This window comes from Tenrec ecaudatus, chromosome 16, assembly GCF_050624435.1.
Source record: "Tenrec ecaudatus isolate mTenEca1 chromosome 16, mTenEca1.hap1, whole genome shotgun sequence".
Taxonomy (NCBI): domain Eukaryota; kingdom Metazoa; phylum Chordata; class Mammalia; order Afrosoricida; family Tenrecidae; genus Tenrec; species Tenrec ecaudatus.
The window spans coordinates 48,964,445-48,991,683 of NC_134545.1; the positions used below are offsets into that span (position 1 = coordinate 48,964,445).

The 27,239-nt window shown below is 58.7% G+C and overlaps 2 protein-coding genes across 4 annotated transcripts in view; one reads left to right on the forward strand and one right to left on the reverse strand.

Annotated features, from left to right (window-relative positions):
* Positions 1-27,239, reverse strand: part of CDH23 (cadherin related 23) — a 410,239-nt gene that overhangs the window by 40,415 nt on the left and 342,585 nt on the right. The gene's annotated exons all lie outside the window — the stretch shown is intronic.
* On the forward strand, positions 1,942-25,475 carry VSIR (V-set immunoregulatory receptor). The gene is made up of 7 exons (XM_075533987.1): positions 1,942-2,130; positions 12,539-12,973; positions 13,895-13,951; positions 19,252-19,359; positions 22,342-22,369; positions 23,545-23,741; positions 24,583-25,475. The coding sequence occupies exons 1-7, from the start codon at positions 2,055-2,057 to the stop codon at positions 24,618-24,620; spliced, it is 939 nt and encodes a 312-aa protein (XP_075390102.1). The 5' UTR covers positions 1,942-2,054; the 3' UTR covers positions 24,621-25,475.

Here is a 27,239-nt window from a genome sequence, read left to right on the forward strand (position 1 = left end):
GTTTAGTATTTTGTTTCACTGTCTCTGGTCCTTGTGGCCCGGTGTGGGGCTGGCCAGCTCTGGTGAGCCGAGGGAGGTTCTGAGGTTGCTTATGTACAACCAAAGGCCTCGTGGGATTGGTTTCCTTGGTTGAAAGGTTTAGGGTCAGGATTTGATGGGTCAGGGTTTGATGGGACAGTCCAGTTCATGTATTTAGCCCTTCTGTTGTATCTCCTAGTCCTATGGGTGGTGTCTGGGGTCTTCAAAGCTTGTAAGCTGCCATCCAAGGCACAGCATGGGCTTGCTCTTTGCCTGGACCCACTGGGAAGGAGAGTCGAGAGCAGGACAAGGGACTGTCATGCGTGGCTAACTGCCCCGGGGAACAAACCTTCCTCTTGTGCCCAGAGAGCAGAAGAACCAGGCTATTGAACACTTTGATCAAAGAAGCCACAGAAGAATCCGCATCAAAAGGGGGGTAAATGCAGAACAGAATCTCAAATTCTCGACCCCAGACTTTCTGGGACAGTGGAGGATGGATGAACCAGGAAAAGGACTGTGAGGGAACCCCTTACATCTGAAGGCAAAAAATCCCCTGCAGCCCTCTTCAAACCAAACCACAGTTGAGCATAGCTAACCAGCGACATGCGCCGTGAGCATTACGCCCCTGTAAGATCTGCATGGCTTCATCAAACAGACAAGGCAACTCGAAAGATTCGATAGGAGCCTGAAGGGTTGGTGAGTTTGTGCTCGCCGGGCGGGAGCAAGTCAGAAAAGGAGGACAGTTACACAACTCAAAGAATGCGATCAGATGACTCAGGCGCACGTGTAGAAGCCATCTGGTTGGCGTATGCTTTGATGCGTCAAGTCCCACAGCTGCTGACAGCAACATCAGTACTCTGATGTCACCGGTCGCTCTGCTCCTGTAAAGAGTCAGTCTCAGATTTCTTCTGAAAAAGGAAAAAAGAGGGGCGCCAATAACCCCCCTAGAGCTTCAGCCCTGCCAACTGGTTGTGCTCTTGCCTGAGCCTGGGCTCAGCCATGGTCCTGTGCAGCCTTCTCGCAGGCAGTCACTGAAGCAGATAAAAGTGCACCCGCCCCTTCTCCAGGCCCAGCTCTGGGCAGGGGCTCAGGGAATCGCAGTCTTGCTCGGAGGGCAGACACGCTCTGGTTCTTTCCCAGGTTGGTAACCCCCAGATCGGTGTGGCAGCTGGATGGGCCTGCACACAGTAGGACTGGCTCTGGAATAACTTGAGCTCCTTCGACAAGAGGAGAGGACAGGTCTCCTGGCGACAGGCTGGGCGGAAGTGGAAGGGCCAGGGCACTAGAGGTATGCATGCAGGTGTGATCTCCAGCCAGGGGAGGCACTGGGGAGGGAGAGGGGGTGGGAAGTGGGAGGTACACCTGGGGCTCCATCAGGGAAGAAGCTTGTGAGTTTGGGGGGGGGTGCACCAACAGATGTTAGTACACGTGCTTGTCCCCATGTGGGATATGCTGAGCTGTGTGTAAGCCTGCATCTGTTCCGTGGGGGGATGTGTGTCCGCACACTTGTCCCTGGCCTGACACTCTGCCTGCCCCAGCTTGCCTATCATGTCTCGGACATCGGTCAGGTTTCATCCGCTCACTCCATTCAGACCCTGGGCCCGGGCTGGGTTGAGGGTGTAGACACCTGAGGCTGGCGGGTGAGGGCAAGGAGACTCCAGCATTAGACATGGCACTGAGCTGGGCGAGGACAGGACTGTCTACCTCTACAGGAAGTCATGGGGTGCTTCATCCTGGCCAGCCAGAGGAGCTGGCTCTCTGGGACACCTTCTCTGGGCCTCCCTGCCCTCACCTCCGCGGACCAAAAGTGGAGTGCGACCAGGAAGTCCCTGCCCAGGGCCTCTCCCAAGCGGCAGTACTCCCTGCTGCCCCCTGGGGGCGCCCCGGAGCAGGCGGCGTCCCGTCACCCAGCGCACTCCGTTCTCTGCACTCACTTGCCAGGACGGTTCTGTGGCCGGCAGCGTCGTCCGCTCGCTCGCTGTGCACTAAGCACCCCCTGCGCGCCTGCTGGAAGCCCCGCTGCGCCCTGCGGCGACATGGAGGTCCCTGCGGAGGCCTGCGGCCGGCGCTGGGGGCCTGTGCTCCTCGCTCTTTTCCTGGCTGCTTCGCGAGGTAAGACAGGCGGCAGGAGGCTGGGAGCTCTGTAAGAGTCCCCGAGGGGCCGAGGGAGGCTTGGGGGTGGGGGCCCTGGGAGTCCCTTAGATGACTAGGACCCCCCAATCCATGGGGGCGGAGTTCTGCTGGCGCTAGCGTTCAGGACTCCCCTGGCTGGGCTCCAGGCACATCTGGACGCTCTGACAGCGCCCACAGCAGCCACCAGGGCTGTGCTCCTGGGCCCTGGTGGTGGGCCCCAGCCACCGGAGCCGGGTGGGGATTGGGGGACAGCCCCTGTTGTCGTGGGTGTGATTAGCTTTGGACACCTGTGGCATCTTCCCGCAGTGGCCCTCCTGCCTCCGGGCTCCAGAATCTTGGGGGCGCTGTACTTCAGGCTGAGCATGTCTGGGTACCGGGAGCCACTGGGCCCTTTCTGAGGGCCAGACAGCTACTAGTGAGTGGCCAGGTGACTGTGCAGCCTGAAGAGGCTGCTGCAGCGGGAGACCAGGCTGGCATCCTCCCAGCTTCTCCAATCAGCAGCGCCAGGGGGCCCTGGGATAACTTGTATGACTGTTCCCTCAGCTCCAACTGGGTGTTCCACCCAGGGAGCACCGCTCTCTACTTCCACAGTTCTGCGATTACAACTCCAAGCGGTTTCCTGGCCAGGGCACGGTGGCTCCTGTGGGGAGGGGAGGGGAGGGCAGCAGGGGTTCTGGTACCCACAGCTTGCCTCAGGCTGCTGCCCAGCACTGAAGAGGCTGGACCTTAAAGGAAGAGGCGGGGCTGGCAGACAGTCTGTGGGATCCAACTCTAAGGGGCTGGCCCAGGGAAAGTGTGAGTCAGTAGGGAGCTGGAGGGAGGAAGCCCGGAGGTGGAGAGCCTGCAGAGAGACCCAGTGGGTAGGACGGAATGAAGGTAGACAACATTAAGGAGGACAGGTGGAGGTGGGGAGAACCTGGTACATGCTTCAGAAACAAAGGGGCTGCCTGCAGGCAGCCTGTTATCTCTGTACTGGGAGGCTAGCCAGACCTGAGATAAGGAGGAAGGAGGCCACACCCCACAGGCCACAGCTGCCTGAGCCCTGGCTGGGATGTTCCCAAAAAGGACAGCCAAGGGAGGGAGAGCTATTCCTGAGATGGGGGTGGGGCTGGAGGGGAAGGTGGCTATCCCTGTACCAGGGCCAGATGCTGCTGGCAAGACTGGGCTTCCAGAAGGAGCAAGGGGTGTGTGGGGCTGGGGTGTGTGTGCATAGACAGGAAGGTCAGTACCTACCTGCTACAGACCACCCCCACACCCCCCGTGACCCCATGAGGCCCTGCTTTATTATTAACTCTTACCTTTCTAGGTTTCTCTTGGTTCAGCAGCCCCAATTTGAGAAGCTAAATTTTAGAGAACCAGACAGTGGTGGGGAGGCCAGAGAGATCACAGTCCCCTTTTCTACCTAGCCAGGAACATCACCTCCAGAGAGCGTGGTGCTCCCAACGTCTTCCTAGGTCCAGTTCTAGGAGAGAATTGGGGCTTCTAGCAGCCCTAAATGCCTGACTTGAAGTAGCCCAGCTCAGGAGAATTTGCTTTGAGTTGCTCAGGGACTCAGTATTCTTAGCTGCTTATGGGCACACCAGTGGATCTGCCTAGGAGTCCTGGTGGTACACTGGCTATGCATCGGGCTGAGATCCTGAAAGGCAGCAGTTCAACACCACCAGCCACTCCTTGGGAGAAAGATGGGGCCTCTACCTCCATTTATAGTCTTGGACACTCATAGGGCAGGTCTCCCTTGCCCGATAGGGTCACTATGAGTGACATCGACTTGATGACAGGGAATTTAATGGATCTTCAACCTACTACCTAGTACTGTGTTTTGCAAAGAGATGGGGTGGGGGTGATGTGGGTCACATCAGTGAGCAGGTGTGATTCCAGCTCCCTGAAGCACTGGGGAGACCAGCTCACACCCTGCTGAGGTCCCAGGCCGCCCAAGCCTTTATGTCTGGGGCACCTTTCTTAGTCAGCTCTTGGGGCTGGGCTGGCTCAAAGGTGGGTGGTGGTGGGGAGGAGGTGTGCAAGGAACCCAGAGATGGTGAACCTTTTTTCCAGAGTATTAGGGCTGACTCCCTAGGAGCCAGCACTCACTAGACCCCCAAAGTGGTGTCGCCCCTTCGAACTGAAGCTGCATTCCAGGGCCTGCAGATGGTATCATCCAAGCCCTGCCCTCACAGGCCAGCCACACCAAGTACTCGGAACACACCCAGACTCAGCCTAGAGGGCTTCCCCTTCCGGGTCAGCCAGGCTGCAGTGTAGGGCCAAGCTGAGTAACCACTGCCCAGGTGGGGTGGGGTGGGGTGGGGAGGATGGAGCACCTGGGAGCATCTGTTTCCCCACCAGGCAGGACAAAGGTTCTCTGCTGGGGCCTGGTATCCTCTGTGGGAATGTGACCCAGGCAAGAGGTCCTGAGCTGGAAAAGGGCCCCTCTCTGTGTGTTTGCAGCATGTAAAGAGCGGGGAGGAGAGAGGAGTACTCACTGGCTCCGGGGCTGTGGGCAGTGACCCCTGACAGGGTTGCAGATATTGACCTTGAGGCCCCAGGATTTAGGCCAACCACTGTCCTGGCAGCTGTAGTGCCTGGCTGTAACAGAGGCTGGGACCTGGGATTAGTGATGAAGCTTCCAATGGGTTCCCAGGCCCTTGAGCAGTAGCTGGCAGGCCTCCGGGGGATTACTGAAGATTCCAGAGGACCTGGAGTCTCATGGGGCCACTAGGAGGCAGTTAGACGCTGCCATGTCTGTGGAGGCGCTTACAGTCCTCCCCTGACGGTTCTCCAGAAGGGGAGTGGGGGAAACGTCACAACTGCAGGGATCCCAGTCCAGGGCTCGCTTATGTTGGCGTGGTCTTTCCGCGTCTGACCTTCCCGTTCGGCCTATCGAGAAAGCCCAAAGTGAAAGACCATGGCTCCCATCATGCTCACCCACAGCCACGAGGGGGCTCTGCTGTGGACCACGCAGCTCAGCTGCTTTCACCTGTGCATTTCCCAAGGGCACCTGGGGCCGGGTCCCGTTCTGCCCCTCGTTCAGCGGGGGCCATGGACTTAGGTGGGAAGTGGTGGGGCGAGGAGAGGGTTGCCGGGGGTCTCCCCACTCCTTTCTGAAGGTGGTTCCCTTCACCATGAGTGCTCCTTTCAAACTTGCTTATTTCTGCCCCTTTAAACCTGCTCACTCTTTTCTTTAAATAAGCGTATTTTAAAAGGACGCTTTCTGTCATTGCCATACAAGGAAAGCCCGTATCACTTGCCATAAATGGAACCAGATCATAAAAGTACACATGAGAAACACTGAGTATGGGAACGGAATCCCAGCTGGAAACCATGGCCTGGGGAGGGCTCGAGCCTTACAGCCTGTCGCCTCTTAGCAAATAAAAACACAAATGACAGACACGTTTGAAGATGTGTCATGTCACACGGGCACTTTCCTTTTGAGGTAGTCTGAGCTGGAACAGAAATGAAGAGGGAAGAGTCTTCTTCTAGCTATGATTCAGCGTTCCGAAATGCCATCCAACGAAAAGCCAAACTCCCCCCGTCCCACTGGTGTCCCCAGCTCTTCTCCCTGGGGGACAGGAAAGAGGGTAGGCCAGGTGACACCTGGGGGTACCGTCAGGTGTCTTCTATCCCTGTTCCTTCCCCAGAGTTCATGTCCAAACCCAGCGAACGGCAGCCCCAGTTGGGTCTGCCCTATGCTGGCACCCACCAGGGCTCCCAGTGGAAGAGGGAGCAGGTGAAGGAGCCAGCAGCTTCCCAGACAAGGGCCCTGGGCAGCTGGGTTAAAAGGTAGGCACTTCTCTGTGCCTCCCAGGGACTCCAGCCTACCGGGGTTCAAAACTAGGCTCTCCACTTACGAGCTGGGAGATGCAAGCTCTCGGTGGGTGGCCCATTGCTGCTGGGACCAACCTCGGAAGGGGCGAGGGTAACAAATCCACATGGAAGGACTCAGAGTGATGCCTGCAGAAAGTGTCCTCTACCACCACTTGGACGTCCACCGAGTCTCTTGTGTGAGGCTCGGGAAGTCCTCAAGCACGGGACCCTGAGGGTGGCTGGCTGGGGTCAGGGGTCATCCAGAGAAGCCTCCACAGGGCAGCTGCCCAGGCCCTCCCTTGGGGAGGCATGCTGGCCCAGCCTCCAGCCCCGGATACACAGCCGGGTTCCCAAGATGCTGGAAGTGGTGCTTCCTTCAATAGAGCCTGGCTTCCCCTTCCCGGCCCTCTTGGGCAGTCGCGTGAATGGACACTTCCTGAGGGGGCAGGTATCAATAAACACATCTGAGATGCCCTTTGTCCTAGCTAGCTACGGAGCCCTGTGGGTGGGTCTGCTGGCTTCAGGCCCCCCAGGCCTCTGACCTGGGGGTACTTCCGGGAGCTTCAGCTTTTGCGCCTACCTTTGTTTCCATCTTGACAAAGACAGTGCTGAGTCCTTGCCTACACCCCCCTGGAGCACTGCAGGGGGACAGGGACCTGCAGGAGCTGGAGACCCACCCTCACTCCCTCCCCTGAAGGCCAGAAGCAGGTCTTTGGCATCTGGTGCAGAGCTGGCAACAGTGACCTGTTTACTCCAAGTCTCCTAGCTGCTGGATTGAGCTCAGCTGTTTGGGGTGGGGCCTCCCAGGACTGACTAATCAAGCTGGGACCCATCTCCAAAGGCTGGGGGGGGGGGGTTGCTATGACGACAGGAGGGCAAGCACGTGCAGACCTTCAGGGAAAAACACACAGGCCTGCCCAGGCCCACCCACCTGCCCTGTGCCTCCCCACAGGGCTTCAAGAGCCCCCTGCTGGGCGGGAAGAAGTGCAGGCCAAGAAGCCAGACTCCCTAGATCCCCAGCCAGGGCTTGAGGCCCTGCATGGTGCAGGTTTCCCCTTGGAGGAGGGCGCCCTGGCCAACAAGTGCCAGAGGAGGCCCTACATCTCAGTGGCTGTGCCCTTGGACTGCACATGCCCAGGGCCTTTCCACTGCAGGCCGGGTTTGCATGAGGCCCTTTGTAAAGACTCCAGAGAGGATCCCTGGTGGGGTCCTGCTTACCACTGAGCTAGCTGCTAACGCAGAGGTCACTAGTTCGACACCACCAGCCTTTCTGAGGGAGGGAGACGCGGCTGTCTGCTCCCCTAAAGTGTTTACAGTCTTGGAGACCCTCAGGACCCATTCCACTCTGCCTGCTAGGGTCGCTACGAGCCAGAATCGACTCCCTGGCAGGGAGTTTGGTTTGGGTTTTCAGGATTTGAGAATACAAGAATGGGTTTTTTTTTCAGTCTAGGTCTGAGGCAGCCCCCAAAGAGGTATTGTGGAGAGGTCAAACTGGAGGTCAACCCATCCTCTCCTAACTCTGGGATGGGGTGGCAGCCATGCCGGTCCCCGTCCTTTCCTGGGGTGTCCAACATGTGTGGATCTCAGCTAGTCCCACATCGGCTAGGTGGCCTTGGGCAAGGCCCTCGACTTCGGAATTTGCCTCCTCATCCTTACAATGGCCAAGAGAACGCCTATGGCAGGGGTGCTGGGAGAAGGAACCAGGGGGCGGGTCTGTGGTGCCCACTGTCGTGCCCAGTGGCGAGCTCCTGTTATTTATAGTGGTGTTGTTGGACTGCTGCCTGCCTCTGCACATGCATTGTCCCCTCCACCCCCCAACCCCATTCAGTTGCAGATTCCACTATTGTGGTCTGCAGGGGTTTCCTTCAGTGGTTAAATCTCAGACTTTTCTTCCTAGCCCATCTTAGTCTGGAGGCGCTCGGGAAACTTGTTCAGCCTTGTGGCAACATGCCAACCTCCACAGACAGGTGAGGTGGGTGGCGGGTGTGCAGCACAAGCGCACTGGCTAGGAATCGAACCTGGGTCTTGCTCAGGTAAGGTGAGAAACTTAGCCCTGAACTCCCCAGGGTCTCTGCCAGCCAGTCCTCTCACACAGTAAACCCAAAAGCCAGACTCACTGCCCAGGAGTGTATTCCAGACCGTGGCCCCATATAGGGCAGGGTGCGACTGCCCCTGTGGGTTTCTGTGACTGTAACTCTTTTGGGAAGTTGAAAGCCTCGTCTTTCTCCCATGGAGATGCTGGTGGTTTTGAACTGCCAACCTTGCAGTTAGCCGGACCAGTAACCACTATGCCACCGGGGGCCTCTCACATAAGAAGTGAGATCTCACAAAACTTGGGGATCCCTCTCTCCAAAACGAGGCCAGACAATCCTTCCCACTTGCCCCATGGGTTTTGGAGTGCCCCCCACCACTACCACATGGGAGGTCATTAGGGCCCTGGAGAGTCTTGCAAGTAGTGATGAAGGGGCTCAGAGAAGCGGTGGGACCTGCCTAGGGCCATCCAGCCAGGGAACAGCTAAGGGCCAGTGGCTCAGTGCCCGACTGCTCGGAGTGGACTTCCACAGCAGACGGGGCATTTGCTGGCTCACAACACTCCTCTTTGAAGGGGCAGGTGGAGGGGTGGGGTGGGCTGGTGGGCCCCAAGAGCAACATAAAGATGGGATGGTTCCTGCCTCAGCACATGCTCAGTCCCGTGAGGGGGACATCTTCCTGTCCCACATGCCCCTGGTCACTCTGGAGCCGGGGCCTTCCTCCCCACCCGCCCTCCCAGCTGGGGACAATGCGGCAGGTGTCTGAAAGGACCAGCTCTGGACAATAATAGCCTCCGGCCACTGATTATAACTCCGGCTGGGCTGTGTATGTGCACACACCCCTCTGGGCACATGGGCCAGCAGCGGGGACCCGGGTATGTGTGTGCAGCGCCCTTTGCTCTGTTTCTCTGACCCGGGCCCTGGATGGCCTCCTGAGGACAGGCTCTTCAGGGCCTTGTCCCCGCTGATGTCTCAGCCACGATAAGCAAGAGGCTTTGTGCTTACCCCACAGCCCTGTGGGCACCTGGTCCACTCCTGCCTGGCCTTTACTTCAGCTGGAGCTCAGATTGCCCTCCCCCTCCCCCCCCACCAAATACTACTTCTTCTTTCTCTAAAAAGGGAAGAAATTCTGGGGCCCCTGGGGGAAGGCGGGGGTGTTGGATGTTGAGCAATGTCCCTCTTCTGCTACCCCTGAGCCCCAGTTCTCTGTGATCCCCATGGGTTTTTGAGAAAACCCTAGTAATGACAGCCCCTTTTCCCGCTGTCCAGGCAATTCCGTGGCCACCAACACCATACCTGGCTGGAAGGCCACAGCTTACTCCCACCCTGCCCCAAAGTCCTGGGCACATCAATAGCCATTCCACCCACCACACTAGCACCACCTTGCCCACAGCTTCTCCCATCCATCCACACTTCTCTCCATCCGAGCTGCCTAACCCCCTTAGTGGTCAACCAACACCCCCACATTCAGCTCTGAGCTGCCCTCCATGCCCCGGCCTCTTCCCTCCACCTGCCCCACTTGCAGCCAGTCTGTGGACCCAGCCTTCCCGCCAGTCCTGGGTGCTCCTGAGGAAAGCTGAGACTGCCACTCTTTACGGGACTAGAAAGCCTCGTCTTTTTTCCTTGGAGTGGCTGGCAGTTTTGAACTGCTGACCTTGCAGATAGCAGTCCAACGTGGAACCGACTGCCCCACCCGGGCTCCCACAGGTCCACAGGGCCAGACGCTTGTGGTAAGGGGGTGAAGCAGGGGGAATGTCAGGGAGTGGTCGGTGGGGGGGACTGTGGCTAAGAGTGCCAGTGTCTCATCTCGATCCCCCTCCCCTTCTGTTGCCTTAGCAGTGGAATGGGCATACCACTATCCAGACCTGAGCAGATGAAGGGGGCTTCAGAGAGTCCGTGGGAGGAATGGAGCGAGCAGATGACAGACCTTTTGTACAAACTTTTTGAAGCCCACGGTAGTGTAGAGACGTCCTGGTGGCGAAGTGAGTGACACGCACACTAGATGGCTCCCTACCAGGGCAACCCTCCCATCCCAACAGCTGTTGTGAGGAGAAAGATGGGGCTTTCTGTTCTTATGGAGATTTGCAGCCCCAGAGGCCCAAGGAGGCAATTCTACTCTGTCGGAAGTCCCGATGGATGAATCGGCATGGCCCAGATGGCAGGGAGAGGTAGTGTGTAACGCACATTGGCCCACACAGCCTGCTGTTCTCCTTGCAGCTCCTAGTTAGATCTCGCTTTACCTCAAGGCCCCGTCGGCCAGGCTCTGAGCTCAGCTGCAAATCACTTTTGGTTTCTGGGTCCCTATTTTTGGCTACGGATCCCTGGTGGTCCAGTGGTTACGCACTCAGCTAGCAAACCGAAAGAGTTGTTGGTTGTACCGCACCGGCTGCTTCTGTCAGACTGCTGCCTGAGACCTTACAGGGCAGTTCTGGCGGACAGGGTCTTTCATGGTCAACTCCACGGCAACTTCATCCAGTCAACTCAAAGGCAAGGGGTTTGGTTTGCTTTCTAATGGAAGGCCCTGGAGTCTCTTTTCTTTGGAGTTCAGATGGAATTTAGACTAGAGACGACAACGTTGTCAAAGGAGACAGGGACGCGAGCCAATCTTACTGAAGCACAGAGAGCTGTTGGAGATGGCTTATCCTGACTGTAGGGGCCCAGGTTCTGCGCTCAAGTCTTTCACTGCCAGCTGAAGAGTCGTGGCCCACTCTGCAGAGAAAGTCGTGGCTGTGTGATTCAGCCAACATCTACCGTCTTAGACTTGATGGGCAGTTCTACTCTGTCCTAGCGGGTCGCGATGAGTCAGCATCGACTCTGTGGCAATGGGCGTGTTCCTGCCAGAGAAGTTCTGAAATCTCAGCCCCCCCTTCGCAAGGGACACTCAAACTTCAGGGTCCCACACACAGGGGTTCTCACCTCTGGGTGCAGTGAGGAGTGGGGGTCTGCGTGTGTGTCTGATGGCCCTACCTTCTGGGACTGCACCCCTTACAGATATGTTCCTGGGGTGGGGGTGGGGGCGCGCACCCAAGGCTCTGCTGCCTCCCACCACGCTCCTTTAAAGAGACAAGTACTCCAGAATGGGCCCACTAGCCAGTCTCTGTAATCCACACTTGGCGCCTCCATCCACGGGTCAGAACCGGTCCTCAGAAATGGAGCAGACGCCTACCTAGCTCCCATCTGCCAGGCACCAACTGTGAGCAAGGCACTCCCCGCACACCTCAGTAGAGTTTGTACTAATCCTCGCGCCAGCTCCACCGTTTTCCAGTGAGGAGTCTGAGGCTCAGACTGTAAGTGATCTCAGCTCTTGGACCCCAGGCAGCCTGGGCCAAGTCCAAAGGCTACACCAGAGTCACTCCTACAAAGGGTCACTCCTAGAGTGACCCTTTCAGCCCCGTGGTGCATCCCAGCCTGCTGCCACCCCTGGGCTGGACAAGCAGGGACAAGACATCTGCAGGAAGAAGTGTTTCAGGGCCCGGCGGTGTCCATGCCGAGGACACGGTAGCCCCCTTGATTCTGCACATCTTTGCAGACCTGCTTCTCTGTCTGGCTGATCTTCCAGTGGCTCTGAGCTGTCCAGAGAGAAAGAGCTGGAGTGTATGGCCACCCCCTCCCCGTCGGGGGTCTGCAGAGGACACTGGAGCCATCTTTGCCCCCAGCCCGTCCTCTTGGCAGCCCTGTCCTGTAGCTGATCATTTTCTCATCACCCAGAGGAGGAGGCAGAGGCTTACATAGACAGACAAGGGGGCTTCTGGCTCCAGGAGCCTATTCCCAAAGGTCAGTGGTTATGGGGGGGCCGCACGGTGAAATGCTGTGGGATCGGGGTAAGTTAACAGAGGCTCAAGTCATTTGCATCCTGAGTGGAGAAATGAATGAGAATGTATTTCTAAGAAGCCGGGGGGGGGGGCAGGTGAATGGATGAGATGGCCTTTCATGTGTCCCCTTCCCCTGTTCCGTGGACACCTCAGGTTCCCCTGCTTCCCTTCTTTTCCCAGGGAGCCCTCTCCACTGTCTGTCCATCACATCCCAAAGACCCTCCTTCCTTCAGGAAGCCTCAGGGAGGGACTATCCCAGGGCACCCTTGTGGACCAGGGGGCTGGTGTACCCTGAATGCATCAGATAGTGAGCACCTGGGGGCATCCAGTGAGCTGTAGCAGCCCCCCCACTCCCCACACCACTCTATTCATTCCCTCCAGCCCCTAGGGCCAGAGGGCAACAGTGCTGATGGCCTTCAGAAGGGAGACAGAGGACAAAAAGCTCTGGTGACGTTCTTGCTCCCCATGTTGGAGCCCAACAGTCCTGGGTATGAGGGCCTGGCATGGCAGGGCCAGTCCCGGGTCAAGCGGGGTGGCTGAGACCAGGAAGCTGGAGTCAGGGCGCATGCTCTCCCTGGGAGGTAGACACACCCAGTCAGTTGGACCGGACTGCCGTCTGAGAGTTTCAACCTTTCCCTTGGGTGGCCCTGCAGCTGAGAGGGTCCTAGAATCCACATCTTTGCAGCGCCGGGGCCACTGGAGGGGTGCTGGCTCAGTCAGGTGACAAAACTCTTTCTCTCCGAGCAGGTCTGGTGGCAGCCTTCAAGGTGGCCACGCCATATTCCCTGTACGTGTGCCCCGAGGGGCAGAACGTCACCCTCACTTGCAGGGTCCTGGGCCCTGTGGCCAAGGGGCATGACGTGACCTTCTACAAGACCTGGTACCGCAGCGTGCGGGGTGAGGTGCAGGCCTGCTTGGAGCGCCGACCCATCCGCAACCTCACCTTCCAGGACCTGCACATGCACCTGCACCACGGGGGCCACCAGACCGCCAACAGCAGCCGGGACCTGGCCCGGCAGCACGGGCTGACCTCGGCCTCCGACCACCACGGCAACTTCTCCATCACCGTGCACAAGCTGACGCAGCAGGACAGCGGCCTCTACTGCTGCATGGTGTTTGAGGTCTGGCACCACCACAGGGAGCAGACGGTCCACGGAGCCATGGAGCTGCAGGTGCAGACAGGTGAGGCCCACGCGGAGGGGCCTGTGCGACCGTGGCAGTGTGTCTCAAAGCCTGGACACTACGTGGCACTGCGTCTCGGGGTGCACAGCTGGGTATCTGAGGGAGTGGCCCATGGTGACACGTGGTCGTGCGTGGGAAGCCTGGCCCTCTGGTAAGTGGGTGAGAGGCCACGCAAGTGAGGCTGTGTGGCGGTCACTAGGATTGCCTGTGCAGCTGTTTGTGACAATGAGACTTGTTGTTTTTAATCACAGACGCGGATGTTTTTAGGGCAGATGGAGGCTTACAGAGAAACGGAGTAGAAAGTATAGGGTTCCCATCTGCAACGGGACTTGTTAGCCTGAGTGTCCCTGGGCTGGGCGTGAGCGTGTGCTTGCCCACGGTGACACGGCAGCAGGGCTGGTGGCAGGCAAAGTGTGTCTCACGTGTAGCCTGAGGCAGGAGCTGCTTGGCAGTCAGGGAAGGTGAGCCTACCTTTCTCCAGGTGAGAGTGCTAGAGGTGGTGGCCTGGAGGGAGGTATGAGTGCTGCATGTCCCAGTGGGTGGCATGACAAATGGCAGGGCAAGCTAGTGTGTGTGAGAGTGTTCGAGTGTGGGTTTGCGTGTCCAGTGTGTGTGTGTGTACATGTGTGTGTTGAGGGTGTTTCTGGACGAAGAGTGTATATGTTTGATTGTGTATATACAAGGGCACATACATATGTGTACATTTAAGGGTGCATCCAAGAGTTTGTGAAAAAACCCCATCATCTTTTCATTCATTTTCCTTGAATTTTGGGGTGCTTTCTTGTGTGTGCGTGCGTGTGTGTGTGCACACAGGCATGCTCCATCCCTGTGCAGGCTCTGGCTGGACCCTGCATGAGCGCCTGTGACAGGGAGGGACACGCTGACCCACCAACTTCATGACCCTCCTCTTTGCCCCCACAGGCCAAGAAGCACCGTCCAGATGCATCACCTACCCGCCCTCCCCCCAGGAGAGCGAAAGTAAGGGCCCGCCGTCCTCATCTGAGACCCAGATCCTCACGAGCTCTGATCTTATCACCCCAAGTCCAGGGCCCCCCATTATGCCTCCTTTACTGCTGTCCCTGTCTGCTTCCTCTTTCACCAGAGCCCATGGGCTGCATGGGGCAAAAGGCCGAGACCGGTCCCCAGGCTGTCCCTGCCCTGGGTGGGGAGGCATCCTGACGGTAGCCCATCGGGCAGAAGAAGCGCCCAGAGACACACTCTCTCTGTGGCTTGGGAAGGCGGGACCGGCTAAGACAGTACTAGAACTACCTTTCCTTGAGCTCTTGCTCTAGGCCAGGCCTGAGCTAGCTCGCGGCCGTCCTGTTGTCTCAGTTCAGCATCGGAGAGCCCTAGCGGGTGGCCATTTTCACCTTCACCTTCACTCTGACGTGCCCACGTCCTGAGCCAGCAAGGACTCCTCTCCCCCTGGTGCGGGCTGGAGGAGGGGCCTGGAACCTGGGCAGTTGGTGGCTGTGAGGCCCTGGTTTGTCCAGAGAGCGCCTCTCTGGGGGAGGGGCACTGAGCCCTGAGCCCCAGCAGCATGGAGGTAGCCGGAGCAAAGGGGAGAGGTGTTAGGGGGAGTACCTGGGCTTCCCCACTGGTCCGTCCCACGGGCATTTATAGGGCATCCAGTGTGGGCCAGCCGCGCCACAGCCTGCCCTCCAGGGTGACGTGCACAGAGACCAAACACAGGACCAGGAATAGCTAGCCCCCAGCCCCCACCCAGCTGTCTGGACTTAACTCAAACTACCCTTTTGTGACCCAAACTAGGAGAGAAGTTAGGATACATATTCTGGCCAGAGCCTTGGGCTCCGGCTCTGCTCCCTACATACTGCAGGTGCTGTGTCCCCAGTGCACTGGTCACCAGTGTCCCTATTCCTCCCCTAGAAGAGGTGCTGGCAGAGATGGGCCCTCCGAACCAGCTCCCCCGCCCCCCCCCAAAGCTGTCCCCACACCTGTGTGCGTATCCACACATGAGAGCCTGTGTCCAGGCAGGCTGACCTCCCCCACATCACACACACTCCCCCCACCCTTTGCTTCTTCCACCCTGAGCAAGCCGTGGCCCACTTCTCCCTCTGTAAACGTGCACAGAGCCGCAAACCTCAGCTGCCTCCACCCTTCCACAGACGGGAAACCGAGGCCCAGACAGGTGAAGCCTCAATTGTCCCTCCCCTCTCAGACCCTGGCCTCTCAGGTGGCGCACCTGCCTGAGTGCTGGGCTGCCTGCACCTCTGTCCGCCTATTTGCTGGATGCCCACTGTGTGGTGGCAGGCTGGGGAAGGCACAGACAGAGGCACTGGGCAGGGGAAATGCCAGAGGAACCTGGGGTGCAGAGACTTGACATATTTTCCTGGCCAAGAACAGGCGTCAGCAAACTGGATACGGAGGAGCCTGTCCCTCGCACCAATTTAAAAATTATCTGAGTGCTAGAAACATATATTTTACCAACAATGGAATCACCGTGATTTAAGGTGTTCAGACTTTATTTCAGAGCCGCATGCACTTATAGAAAGAGCCGACCGTGGTTCGAGAACCACAGTTTGCCCTCCCTGCTCTAGACGTAGCTGCTGGAATTCGGGGTCAATGAAGTTCTGGGGTGAGGCAGGCCCTGGAACCTGACTCTCAGAATGGGTCAGGGCACCCACACCTCCACTTTCGGATCCATCCTCCCTCTCTAACTGGCAGGGGGCGAAACGTCCCCAGGCCCAGTGAGCCACCTTTGCTTCCATTGTTCCATTGTTTGGAGCCCCCTTCCAAACTCGGGGTTCTGAGAACCCGAGTCTGGACACTGCCACGCACGCCGGCATTGAAGCTGGTAGAAACGTGGTTTAGATGGGGAGTGGGTGCCAGCGTGCCCACTCATCTCCCCCCAGAGAAATGGGGACACTGCGAGAGCGGTGCACATGCATCCTTTGTTTCCTACCAGGGAGTCGATTGCTGTTATCTACATTTTCAAACACTCAGGTGAGACACCCCGGAGGGTGGCGGACCTCAGCCAGCACGTGAGGCACGGCTCCCAGGGCTGCCAGCCCCGAGCTTTCAAGCAAAGCCAGAAACCTGTCTCATGGGAACTGTCTTCGTTTTAAAAGTGAACGTCTCAAAGTCCCTAGACCCCCAGGTACTGCATGGGACACGTCTGCCCCCTGAGTGAATTCCCGTGACAGGCAACGAGGGGAAGGTTTGAAGGCCTGGACCCCGATGCCAGCCGGGTTGCTTCCCCTTGGTGTTCTTATCTGTGAGGACAAGGAGATGGCCATTGTCATCCCAGGGTTGTGACAGGGCTGCAGTGAGGCACTAGATGCCCTGGTGGTGCAGTGTTTGTGTGCGGGCTGCTGACTGCAAGGGCAGCAGTTTGAACCCCCCAGCTGCTGAGTGGGAGCAAATCGAGGCTCTCTACTCCTGCCAAGAGTTACGGTCTTGGAAACTCAGGGGCAGTTCTACCCTTTCCTCGGGGGTCGCTATGCGTTGGTATCGACTCGATGGCAATGCACCTGGGTTTGGGAATGCTCTCTGTTGAGCGTGATAGTGAAGCGCGGCCCCGACAGAAAGGAAGGTGCTCCCCCTGCTCTTGGCCCGGAGGGAGAGAGTGCCGGCAGTCTGCTCTGACTTGGGAAAGTTCTACTTGGGCCCCCGGAGCCTCTAGGAGTCCAGTGGCTTGACACTGAGCCACCCTCATGAAAGGGGTTTAGAGCCAGGCCTGTGTAGGTATGGGCCATACTTACTTACTTCTAGAAGCAGAGGTCTAGCCTGGCGTCTCCCCGCCCCTGTGGCAAGGCACGGCGACAGGCAGATGGCAACAGACAGTGCGCACGTGTCCTGCCTCCTCAGGGCGTTAGAAACATTTGCCCATGCACGTGCCGAGTGGGTCCTGGGACCTGTGGCCGGGGGCATCCCCACTGCTTCCTCTGTTGGAGTGAACCCACTTCCTGGCTCTCAGACAGGGCGCCCGAGGTAGCCCTGGTACCCGTTCATCCAGGGCCTCCAGCCCAGGGGCTCGGGCATCCTTGTCTAACGTCAGCGGTCAGCCCGAGTCGCCGTGGGACCCTGGGGCCGATTCTGGTCGAGGGAATCCCCTGAATACCCGAGGTGGGGTGGGGGCAGGACGAGGAAGGGGCGAGGCTAGGGAAGTTGGTTTTGCCAGGCAGCCCAGCTCCCGGTGAGCCCCCTCCATGAACACGGCAAGATCTACAGTCTGCTTTGATTCAGCCCCTTCCTGGGGCGACCAGGCAGCTCAGCCTGCCTCTGCATCCACCCGGGGGGTGTTGGCCACTGAGGGTCCCCTTACCTCCCCATTCCATCTCACCCTGATGTGTAAGTGGCAAGCTCCTGGGAGCTGGCCTGGTGGTTGCCTCTGCCAACACTTTATCAGCTGGCTCTGGGTGGCCACTGAGAAGTCTCCTCCCAGGTGGGAGTCAGGTGGGGAGCATTGCCACATACAGCTGGATCCACAAGAGCTGCTCCCCGGCCTCCTGGGTGGGCTTCAGTGCTCAGCCTGGGCTGTGGGGAAACCCAGGCTCTGAGTGAAAGCAAGCCCTCCTCCCAGTGTGGCCGAGGATGGGAGTCATGCATTGGCCAGGTGAGCCCCTATGCCCAAAGCAGACAAGGGGTGGGATTAGTGAGCACATGAGCAACCTCACAACAGGTTGCTTAGTAACCGCCTGGGCGGGCGACAGGTTTACTGACTTGAACAGAGCACTTGGCAACCGCCTCTCCAATATTGCTCACAACCAGGCCCTTTGATGTGGTGTGGGAATTTGAAATGTCTGAATTGCAGAATGTTTTTGACTTTTACACCTTGCACGCCAAAATGCAGCCTGCTGGAGCCGGCTGCAGGGAGAGAGGTGCTTGCCTGGTTACCAGCCCAGCCTCAGTCCTCACCCCAGGGCGGGCTTCTTCTGCAGAGAGGGTAGACACCGCCCTGAGAGCTTGTTTATGTCAGCGAGTGCGACAGCACAGCGGGCAAACAAAACAAAAGCCGCCTTCACCTCCCCACCCCCACTTATCCCCCCAAATCGAGGCCACAGCCCTTCCAACTTCCCAGGGCCCTCCACGGTGACGACATCTCCTGGCCCATCACTTGGCCAAGGGAAGGGCTCAAAGCAGGGAGGCCCTGGGTTTACTGCCCACGGGCACATCTGTTCTCAGCCCAACTCCTGGAGTCAGATGGACTAAACCCCTTGCGCCTCGCTGTGCTGCTGGGGGCGAGGAAGGGGCACGCCCTTTTTGGGGACGGTGGGGTGGCAATGCCCTGAGAGAAGGTACACACGTGCCGTGGCTCAGTACTTGCCCTCCGGGTTTTTGTGACAGGCACCCCTGGGTGGGGGCTGACTCCCTCCAAGCGAAGGAAGAGGTTGGTCCTATCCACCCTGTAGCACCTTGAAACAAGGACCTAGGGATCACCCCCGTGCCCTGCCCCCACCAAATCAACCATTGGAAACCTGGTGGCGCACAGGGATTGCCATGAGCAGGATGTGACTTGATAGCAACTGGCTCTTGGGCTGGGCCCCTGCCCGAGTGAGCAGGGACTTGCAGGCGGGTCTCAATGGAGCAACCGTCCGGGAGGCTCTCTGGACCCTGCGGCAAGGGAAGGCCAAGGTGGCACTGGACCTGTCTTGTGGGGGCTCTGTAGACACGCCGCTAAGCTAGTGGGGAGCCCTGTGTCATGGGAGCCCACAGGCTCTGTGTAGGCATTGGCCGTTTCTAGAGGTAGATTCGGGAAACCACCAACCGCCATCTCTTTGGAGGGTGGGCAGGGGGCAATGCGTGGACTTCAACAAATGAGCATGCACACTGACTTCTGTCATTGGAAACGTTTGGAATGTAGACTGTGTTGAGCCAGGATCCCCATGGGAATTTTCCCGTGATGTGTGGGCATGAAGGGCAAGAGCTTGGGCTGCCAGAGGCCCACTCTGGGTGGCAGGGGCTCTTTTTGACCTTGAACTCTGTGGGTTCCTGAAGGGTCTGCTCCACATGCTCAGGGAACAAGCTGTATCCCAGAGGGGCTGAGCAGCCAGCTATTGGGTGGGGCTCGGGGTCTGTTCGGTCTTCCTGCGGTTCTGTGTATTTAGGGTCCACCTGGGGATGAGGTGGGGGCTATCTCTTGGAAGTGCTCCCCAGAATGTCCTGTCTCTCAGTAGAGGGAGCAGTCCTCCCACAGATGCTCTGGCAGGAGGTCCCCAGTAAAGGTGGGTCCCGCTGCTGCCTGCCTTCCCTTGCTGGGCCTCAGGTCCTGTCAGGTGGCAGGGTGCCCTCACTTTGGTTTGCCTCTGTTCTTTCAGGCATCACGGCGGCAGCCCTGGCCACGGGAGCCTGCATCGTGGGCATCCTCTGCCTCCCCCTGATCCTGCTGTTGGTCTACAAGCAGAGGCAGGCGGCTTCCCACCACCGTGAGTAGCTCTGCCCAGCTGGCTTGGCTCAGCCCCTGGGGTAGCAAAGGCCCAAGGCAGGTACAGTGCCTGCCACGTGGCAGATGTGGGAGCGGCAAGTGAGGGGGACCCAGGTGGGCCATTTCTGGAGCTTGAGTGCCCCCCAATCCCCAAACCCTGTGGGTCCCAGGCACAGTGGGCATGGCATTCAAAATCTATTTCCTTGAGGGAATGGCCGAGACGATGGAGTGACCCAGGTTGGTTTATCAGCGTGTCACCCCTCTGGGATCATGGGGGGCCTGCTTCAATGTGTGAGTGGGCTTGCGTTGTCGCTAGTGCGACGGCCATTGAGAGAGTGACCTCTGGAGTCGGAGAGCTCAGAGGATCTTGGAGATAATTTAGGACCTTAGATAGATCACTTAGAACAGAAACCAGACACGCGTGGGGTTAAAGAGCTCACCAACTGTCACACTCATGGGCCAAGTGCAAGGACTGGTAGGAGAGGCCTTCAAAGGTTTGGTGGAAAACTCTATCCGTTCATTCCGTTTTCCCGTGGAGGTTTTGAAGCCCCCCCGCCCCGGTGCTCACACACACTGCTTTCCACTCACAGTCTTTCCAGAGGACATGGCCCCACCATCTAAACAAAACGCTTGTCCACCGGGCCCTCATCAGGAGCCCTGGTGATACAACATGAGGCACTCAGCACTAACGAAAAGGTCGCTGGTTCGAACGCACGCAGCGGCTCCATGAGAACAAGACTCTTAGAGATCACAACCCAGAACACCCGAGGGGACAGCTCCACAGGGGGGGGGTCACTATGAGTAGAAGTAATGACCACACAGTCACCAGTGCCAGGACCCCCTACTCCATGAGGTGCTGTCGGGCGCTTGCTACATAACTCTTTCTTATTCCATAGAACAGCCCTAAGAGTTGGGCACCACTGGTATCCCCATTTCACAGATGCGAAAACTGAGGCACGGGGAAGTTAACCAACTTGCCTTAGGAAATGTACCCTGAGGAAGCGGTAGAGCCAGGCTGCAAGTCTCTGGCTTAGATGCCTTTTGCCCCTAGCCCTGCCACCCCCCTCACCCACAAGACCTCTGGGAGCAGGAGGCCAAGGTGGCTTCTGTCCTGGGCCCTTGCCTACCCCTGCCCCCCGGCCTCCTCATTCAGCCTGGGTGCAGTAGTATGGGGATGGGAGGGCAGGCAGGGTGAGAGGCCTGCTCTGTCACCAGGCATGGCTTTGGCTCACATCTGGTTTTCTTTGGCTGTCTGCTGAGAAACCTATACCAGAGCCCAGGGTGGGCTACTCTGGGATGCGCCCCCCTCACCCTTACTCTCCCACAGGGACAGGCAGGAAGGGGGAGGTAAAGGGGTGGGAACAGGAAGACAAGCCCAGAGCTTTGCACCCAGACCCCACGCAGCTAGGCCATCCTCCTCCAGATAAAAAAGTACTTTCTGTGTACTCCCTCTTCCCCGCCCCCTCCCTCCACCCCCAGGACCACAAGGCTGCCCCTGCCATGTGAGCAGAACTGGGAACAGGAACTGGAAAAACAAACAGAGCTGCAGGGGGATGGTGTGTGTGTGTGTGTGTGGTGGTGGTGGTGGGGGGGGGGGGTTGTATCTGACTTCATCACCTCCCAGCTCTCCTTACGAGGTGGTCCGGGTGGGCCCCGGGCTCACCCTGTCCCAGCTGAGGCCTCTCTGGGCGGGCAGGGGACGATGAAGCAAGAAGGCCACCACCGCCTCGCCTCAGAGAATGTACACAGAAGTGTGTGCACGGGGCTGGGGGCAGCTCTCAGCCTCTCCCTGCTCTCTGCAGCACTGCAGCCTAAGTGCTGATTCCCGGGGACTGGCTTCCTAGTGGATCCTCACGTGCCCCTGGAGAAATGGGGGGGAGGTCTGAGGGATGCTGTGGAGTGGACTGGAAGAGGGGTGCTTTGGCTCACGCTCAGAGAACCTCCTTTCTGTGCTGGATGGGGACTCAATAGGACCTCATTCCCACACTTCCTGTCTGCAATAACAGCCTAGTGGCAACATGGAGCATCTCATAGGAGTATGTCTGAGGGCCCAAGGAGGAGGGAAGAGGGCTGTGGGCACCCTCGGAAGACAGGTGGTATTGGGCTGCGGCCTAGCCCAGTTCTAGAAGGAGACTGGTTCCTCACTGCCTCAAGGGGACCCACCAGCCTCAGCCCTCGCGGGGCAGTGAGGATGGACGGCGTGAGTGGGGCACGGGCAAAGCGGCTGCAGGAAGCCTGTACACAGGACTTGCCCCGTCAGCAGAAGGCATGACTCAAGAGTTTGGGAAGCCTGAGCGACTTCCTCCTGTCCTGTGTGTTCCTGCTCTGCCCCTCCCCCTCGGCCCGTTTCCCCAGAGGGTTCAGCAGGAGCAGCCCTGCAAGGGTCTGTGGGAGCTTAGGGAGAGCTGGGGCCACTGCACCCTGGGTGGGGAACAAAGCTGCAGCGGCTTGGATGAGGAGCAGAAAGCGGGTGGGATGGCTGGGAAGTGATAGGGTATGCAGACCCCACATGCATGAGGGTTCCCTCCTGCCTGCTGATGCCCCGCTAATAGACAGCATGGAGGCAGAGACATGGAGGGCATGGAGCTTCCAATTAGGAATCAACCTTGAGACCCTCCTGGCTGCAAGTCATGGCTGAAGACAGAACATGGCAAGTAAGCAAACAGGAAGCCAGTGTCAGCCAGGGACAGGCCCTGTGTTTCCACCCCAAAGCCTAACCAGACAGGGTCTGGCTGCCCTGGCCTGCATACTGCTGACACACAGGCTCAGGTTCACTGGTCAGTGGGCCAGACACGCAGAGCACTGAGCACTGCGGCCCAGCCTCCCGCCCTGGGAGCTGAACTGGAACCAGAACTGGTTGGCCCGGCCTGTCCTTGCTCCTGTTCCTTGGGGGTGTTTTCCAGCAGTGGAGGGGGTGGGGGCAATGCTGTCAGGAAGCCTTCCCTCCTGTGACTGAAGTCTCTGTCTGTCTGTCTTTCTCTAGGTGCCCAGGAGCTAGTGCAGATGGACAGGTAAGGCCCGTGGAGACCCTCCTGTAGTCACCCTCCACTGCTCACTCTGAGTCACCACTGGGCAGGGTCTCTCTCCTGTGACTCAGTCAGGCAAGGACACTTGTGTCCAGGTGTCCAGCTGTGTCTGGGGTTCACGAGGAAGGAGGCGGGTCGGGTCACTTTAGGCCAGGGCAGACTGACCCTTCCTGACACCCCCACCGGCACCCTTCTGGGTCTCCCCCTCAGCAATGGATGTTCACAAAGGAGGTCAGGATAGAGGCGTCTGGGGTAGGTTCGTCTCCCTGGCCTTCCTTGTGCCTGGTGCCACCATCAAGGGCCAGGGGTTCCTGTGTGGTCCAGAGCATCCTTAGCCAACCAACTACCACAGCTGTCAGGCAAGCACCTGCCCCAAAGCCATACGCCTGGGCTGGGCTGGCTGTCCACCCCTCCCCACCTCCAATGTCCACAGGGCCATCCATGCTCCTGCTTTTGGGTCTCAGAGGAGAGCTTGGCCATGGTGGGGACGGGGAGGGGGAGGAAGCAGCCTGAGCGGACATTGAAAACAGCAAAAGGAGCCGGGAATGGCAGCTTCTCTGGCCAGGCCCTGCAGGCCACAGGCAGAGGCTGAAAGGTCCAAGTGGGGCAGCGGCTGGGGGTGCAGTATGGGGAAGGGATGTGCTCCTGCACTCTGGGCACAAGGCTGGCATGGAGCCTGGCATGGAGGGCGTGCTTAGACTCGGATCCTGGCACCTGCCACCAGACTCGGTGCTGGCTCAGAGATTTTGAGAGGGAAGGCCAGAGCAAGTCCACCCAGCCATCCTGCCATCATCTCAGAGTTAGAAGGGGCTAGTGGAGGTGTCCCACTGCCAGCCCCTCCCTCGGCCCCAGACAAGCTTCGAGGACGTTCGATCCTGATGGTGCTTGCTTTGGTGGGCCTGGGGAAACCATAGCCTTCCAGACCTGAAGGTCAGGCTGTGGGGCAGAAAGGGGAGAGGAGGCGACAGGCCATAGCCCACAACCTTTTCTCACTGGCCCTTTTTAGGGAGGGGGGGCTATGCTTGTACAAGTTGGGTAGGTGGGAGGGGGGAGTGAAGAGAGTGGTGGGATGGCTAGAGGACTCGGGGTGTGGGGGCAGCGAGGAAACTGAAGTATGGGACGCAAGTAAGCAAAGCATGTCTTCGATTCTGGTTTCCCAGAGGCACCACTCAAGGCATTGAAAACCCCGGCTTTGAGGCCACCCCAGCTGCTCAGGGGATGCCAGAGGCCAAGCCCAGAGCTCCCCTGTCCTACATGGCCCAGCGGCAGCCCTCGGAGTCGGGCCGGCACCTGCTCTCTGAGCCCAACACGCCTCTGTCTCCTCCGGGGCCCGGGGACGTCTTCTTCCCATCCCTGGGTGAGTGTGCGCCCTTTGCCTTGTGACACCATGACCCTGGCCCTGACCTGCTTCCCACCGAAGGGAGAAGAGCGGGGACTTCTGAGCCGGCCACTGATGGCTGTGCTGCTAGCCGAGGCCTGGGCAGGTGTGGGGCCTGCCCCTCGTGTCCTCATCTCCACAGTGCTGACCGTCAAGGCCCGCATCTCCCTGGGGTGCTGTGTACCTAAAACTCTGGTTCAGCGTTGGTGTCCTAGGGGCGGGAATCACTGTTTTCGGCAAGGACTCCCGTGTTTCACACTTGATTTGGGGTCTAACCATTTTAAATCACTTTCTATCTTTATCAATAAAGCCTATAAAGAGCTACCTTCCTGGAATAGAGTATCGCCAGAGAGAGAACAAGGGCGGGCAGAAAAACGTAGTCGTTTACAGTAGTGACCACAATGGCAGCCCCGGGCTTAGCTTGTGCCCGAGTGCGTGGTCCCGGGGCTAGTGTGCTAACTGCTGGGCCAAAGGCTGCAGGCTTGAGTCTGCCCAGAGGGGTCAAGGAAGAAAGGCCTGGAGATCCACTTTGACCCATCGGCCAGAGCACAGTTTACTCTGCCGTGTCGGGGAGGTGAGGAAGCAGAAGCAAGGTACCCAGTCAGTACAGAATGGCCTGCAATTCTGATTCTCTGGCACCAACACTCAAGGAATTGGAGACCGACCACTCCGGCTGCTCCGGGGATGCCCTCAAGAGGGGCTCCTTGTGTGGGTCCGCAACCATGGGCTGTACTGTGTGCCAGGCTCCCGCTTAGGGGCTCAGGGGAGGCGCAGGGGTACCCCCATTCCCTGCTCACACTGCTGCTCCTTTCTTTTGCAGACCCGGTCCCAGACTCCCCAAACTTTGAGGCGGTCTAGACCAGCCTGGGCCAGTGGGCAGTTGTGGCTGAACCTGGGGCAGGGGCAGTGGGGCCTGGACTGGACATCTGAGAGGCCCGCTTGACCTCGGCCCTGGTTTTCTTCGTATGGCTCTGAACCGAGACCCCCAACTGCTCTGGATGCCACGTGGAGGAAGAGAGCACATGCTGGATTGAGCACTCAGTCTTGTCTCCAGGCTGTTGGGATGCTGGAATCCCACTTCACAGACCCACAGGGCATCAGTACCAGCTACCACATGACCAACATTCCGAGAGGCCTGCCACTTCCAGCCTTGACTCAGCCTCTCCCCCCAGGATGTAAACCTTGGGACGGGCCAGTGTCGATGGACAAGAGGGGTACCCAGTCCCCCTGGTCCCGCCTTCCAGGCATAAGACACAGGACAAGAAGTGGGGAGAGCCCTCTCCATTGTGGCCACCTGGCTTCCCGATTTTGCTTTAACTGGGAGACTGTTTATTTCTGGGGAACTCACTTTTGGCACCCCTGGGTGCCCAGGGGCTGGGCAGCTCGCCAAAGGCGCCTTCCGAGTGCTGTCGACTAACCTCTCTAAGGAGCGGTCCACAGCTTAGGAAAGTCCAGGGTGCCCGCTGCCTGCATGCTGGCCCCAGACAGTGTCCGATTACCCACTCAGCAAGGTGAGCATGGGCTTACTTGCACTTACTTACTAATTGGCTGTGAGCAATCATTCTTTCCCCCCACGGCATCAAAGAATCTGTCTCTGGGCATGGCTGGCATCTGCCTCTCTCCGGACCTCGCAGCTCCTTCCTGCGGAATTGAAGCCTTTTTCCTTTCATATGTACAGTGGCGGAGCCCAGTAAACACAGTCGCTAGTCAGGAGGACGGGGTTTCATGGTTTTCACCACGGATGTGAGGAAACCACGTGAGGCTGCTTGCTTCAGAGCTGTCGTCAATAAGCACAAGTGAGCTTCCCTTGCTCTGTGAGCAGTCAGCCCCTGTCCCCGGAGCTCCCCGATGGGAAGTATGCATGGGGTACAGGGACCACTGTGGGCCAATTGGCTTATTGGGCAACTTGAGGCCCGAGTTGCACCAGCTATTGCAATGCACCCCGCCCCCCATCACTGCCCCCATCTCCCTCTCCGGCCATGTGGCTGCGTGCCACCTTGCTCAACTGGGGCGTGTTTGTACAAGTGACATCAGGACAAGAGGTGTAACCAGGAACACAGGGTTACCCTGCTGCTGGCCTGTAAGAGCCCCTTGGTGTTCCTGAAGGGCCCTTAGCCTGGGGAAGCTTCCTTGCGCCACACCACACATCTGGGCCCAGTACATAGGAGGCCAGCTCAGCCCTGGACTCTGCTGCATCTCTGCTTTGGGGTGACCTGTTTGCACACAAGGGGACCCTTTGTAAAAGATTTTTAGAGCACGGAGCGGATTGGCATGTTTCTGCACTCTGGGGGAAACAGGGAAGGGGTGCCAAGGCGAGGGGCGAGTCTGACTTGGACAAATCCCCCTTCAGCAGGGGAGGAGCCCCTAGGCCTGTGGGCAGCGCAGTTTCTCTTGGGCCTTTGTCTCCAAATTTGCTGGCTCTGGGGGTGGTGCGCCTGGGCCCAGCCGGCAGGGAGAAGGCTGCTCGGTCGCCTCCAGGGGACCCAGGCAGTCCAGGCTCTGGGGCAGCAGGTGCCGCCTGGTCGGGGCTGGGCCCAGGCTGCCCCACCAGACACGTAGCTGTATTTCCCAACCAAAGAGCCAGGGCCACCAGAATGTCTCTGCTGTGACTGGGGCTGTGCTTGGGCCAGGGGGCCTTAGGGAGAGGGTGAGCCCAGGTCGTGGGATGGGATTGACAACTCAAGCCACCATAATACCCAACCCCCTGGTCCCTGGGGGTCCCCTGTTCCACTCCATCAGCTGCCAAGGGTGCTCAATGCCAGCTGTCTAGTCAGAGGGTGCTGTTCTCCCTGCTCTTAGGGGTCCATGGGGCAGGGGTAGGTAGGGTGGCACCTGTTTCTTGGTGGGCTGGGCTACCCCTGGGGCCCAGGGACAAGTCAGGGACAGACCCCTGTGTCTAAGCGCACAGGAAGTTGACCTCAGGGTGGAGATGATTTCTAAGAATCTGGCTGCGGTGCCTGGCCCTCCTGTGCTGTGAGTGAGAGGGCGGAGCCCCAGAAGAGCTTCCCCAGTGAGCGAACGCACATAAGCAGTGCTCCTCCAGACCTACCGGCCAAGCCAAGGTGCTCAACCTCGTGGTTTCCTGTTTGCAGTGAAATCCACCCCGCGCTCCGGCCCATTCCATCCATCCCCACAGGCTCTTCCTGCTGCGGCTGGGCTGCCGGGCAGCCTGGGGGGTGGGGTACCCCTGGGGACACCTGCTTGCCCCGGTGGCTGCCCCCAGGCTCCGTCAGCACCTATGTCTGTGCACAGGAAGCAGAGTGGAGGGCGGCAGGGCCAGCGTGCCTCCAAGGAGGCTGGGAGAAGCTAGCGGCCTCTGGAAGCCTGCAGGCTCAGCAACTACTGGGCCCAGGGCCCTGCTTTCGGAATCCACACTGTCAGGTGGCAAGTCAGGCATTGCTAGTTGCTAGGTAGACTTTCCTGCTGCACTGATTAGGACTGCCCCACAGGGTTTTCTTGGCTGTGATCTGAGCAGAA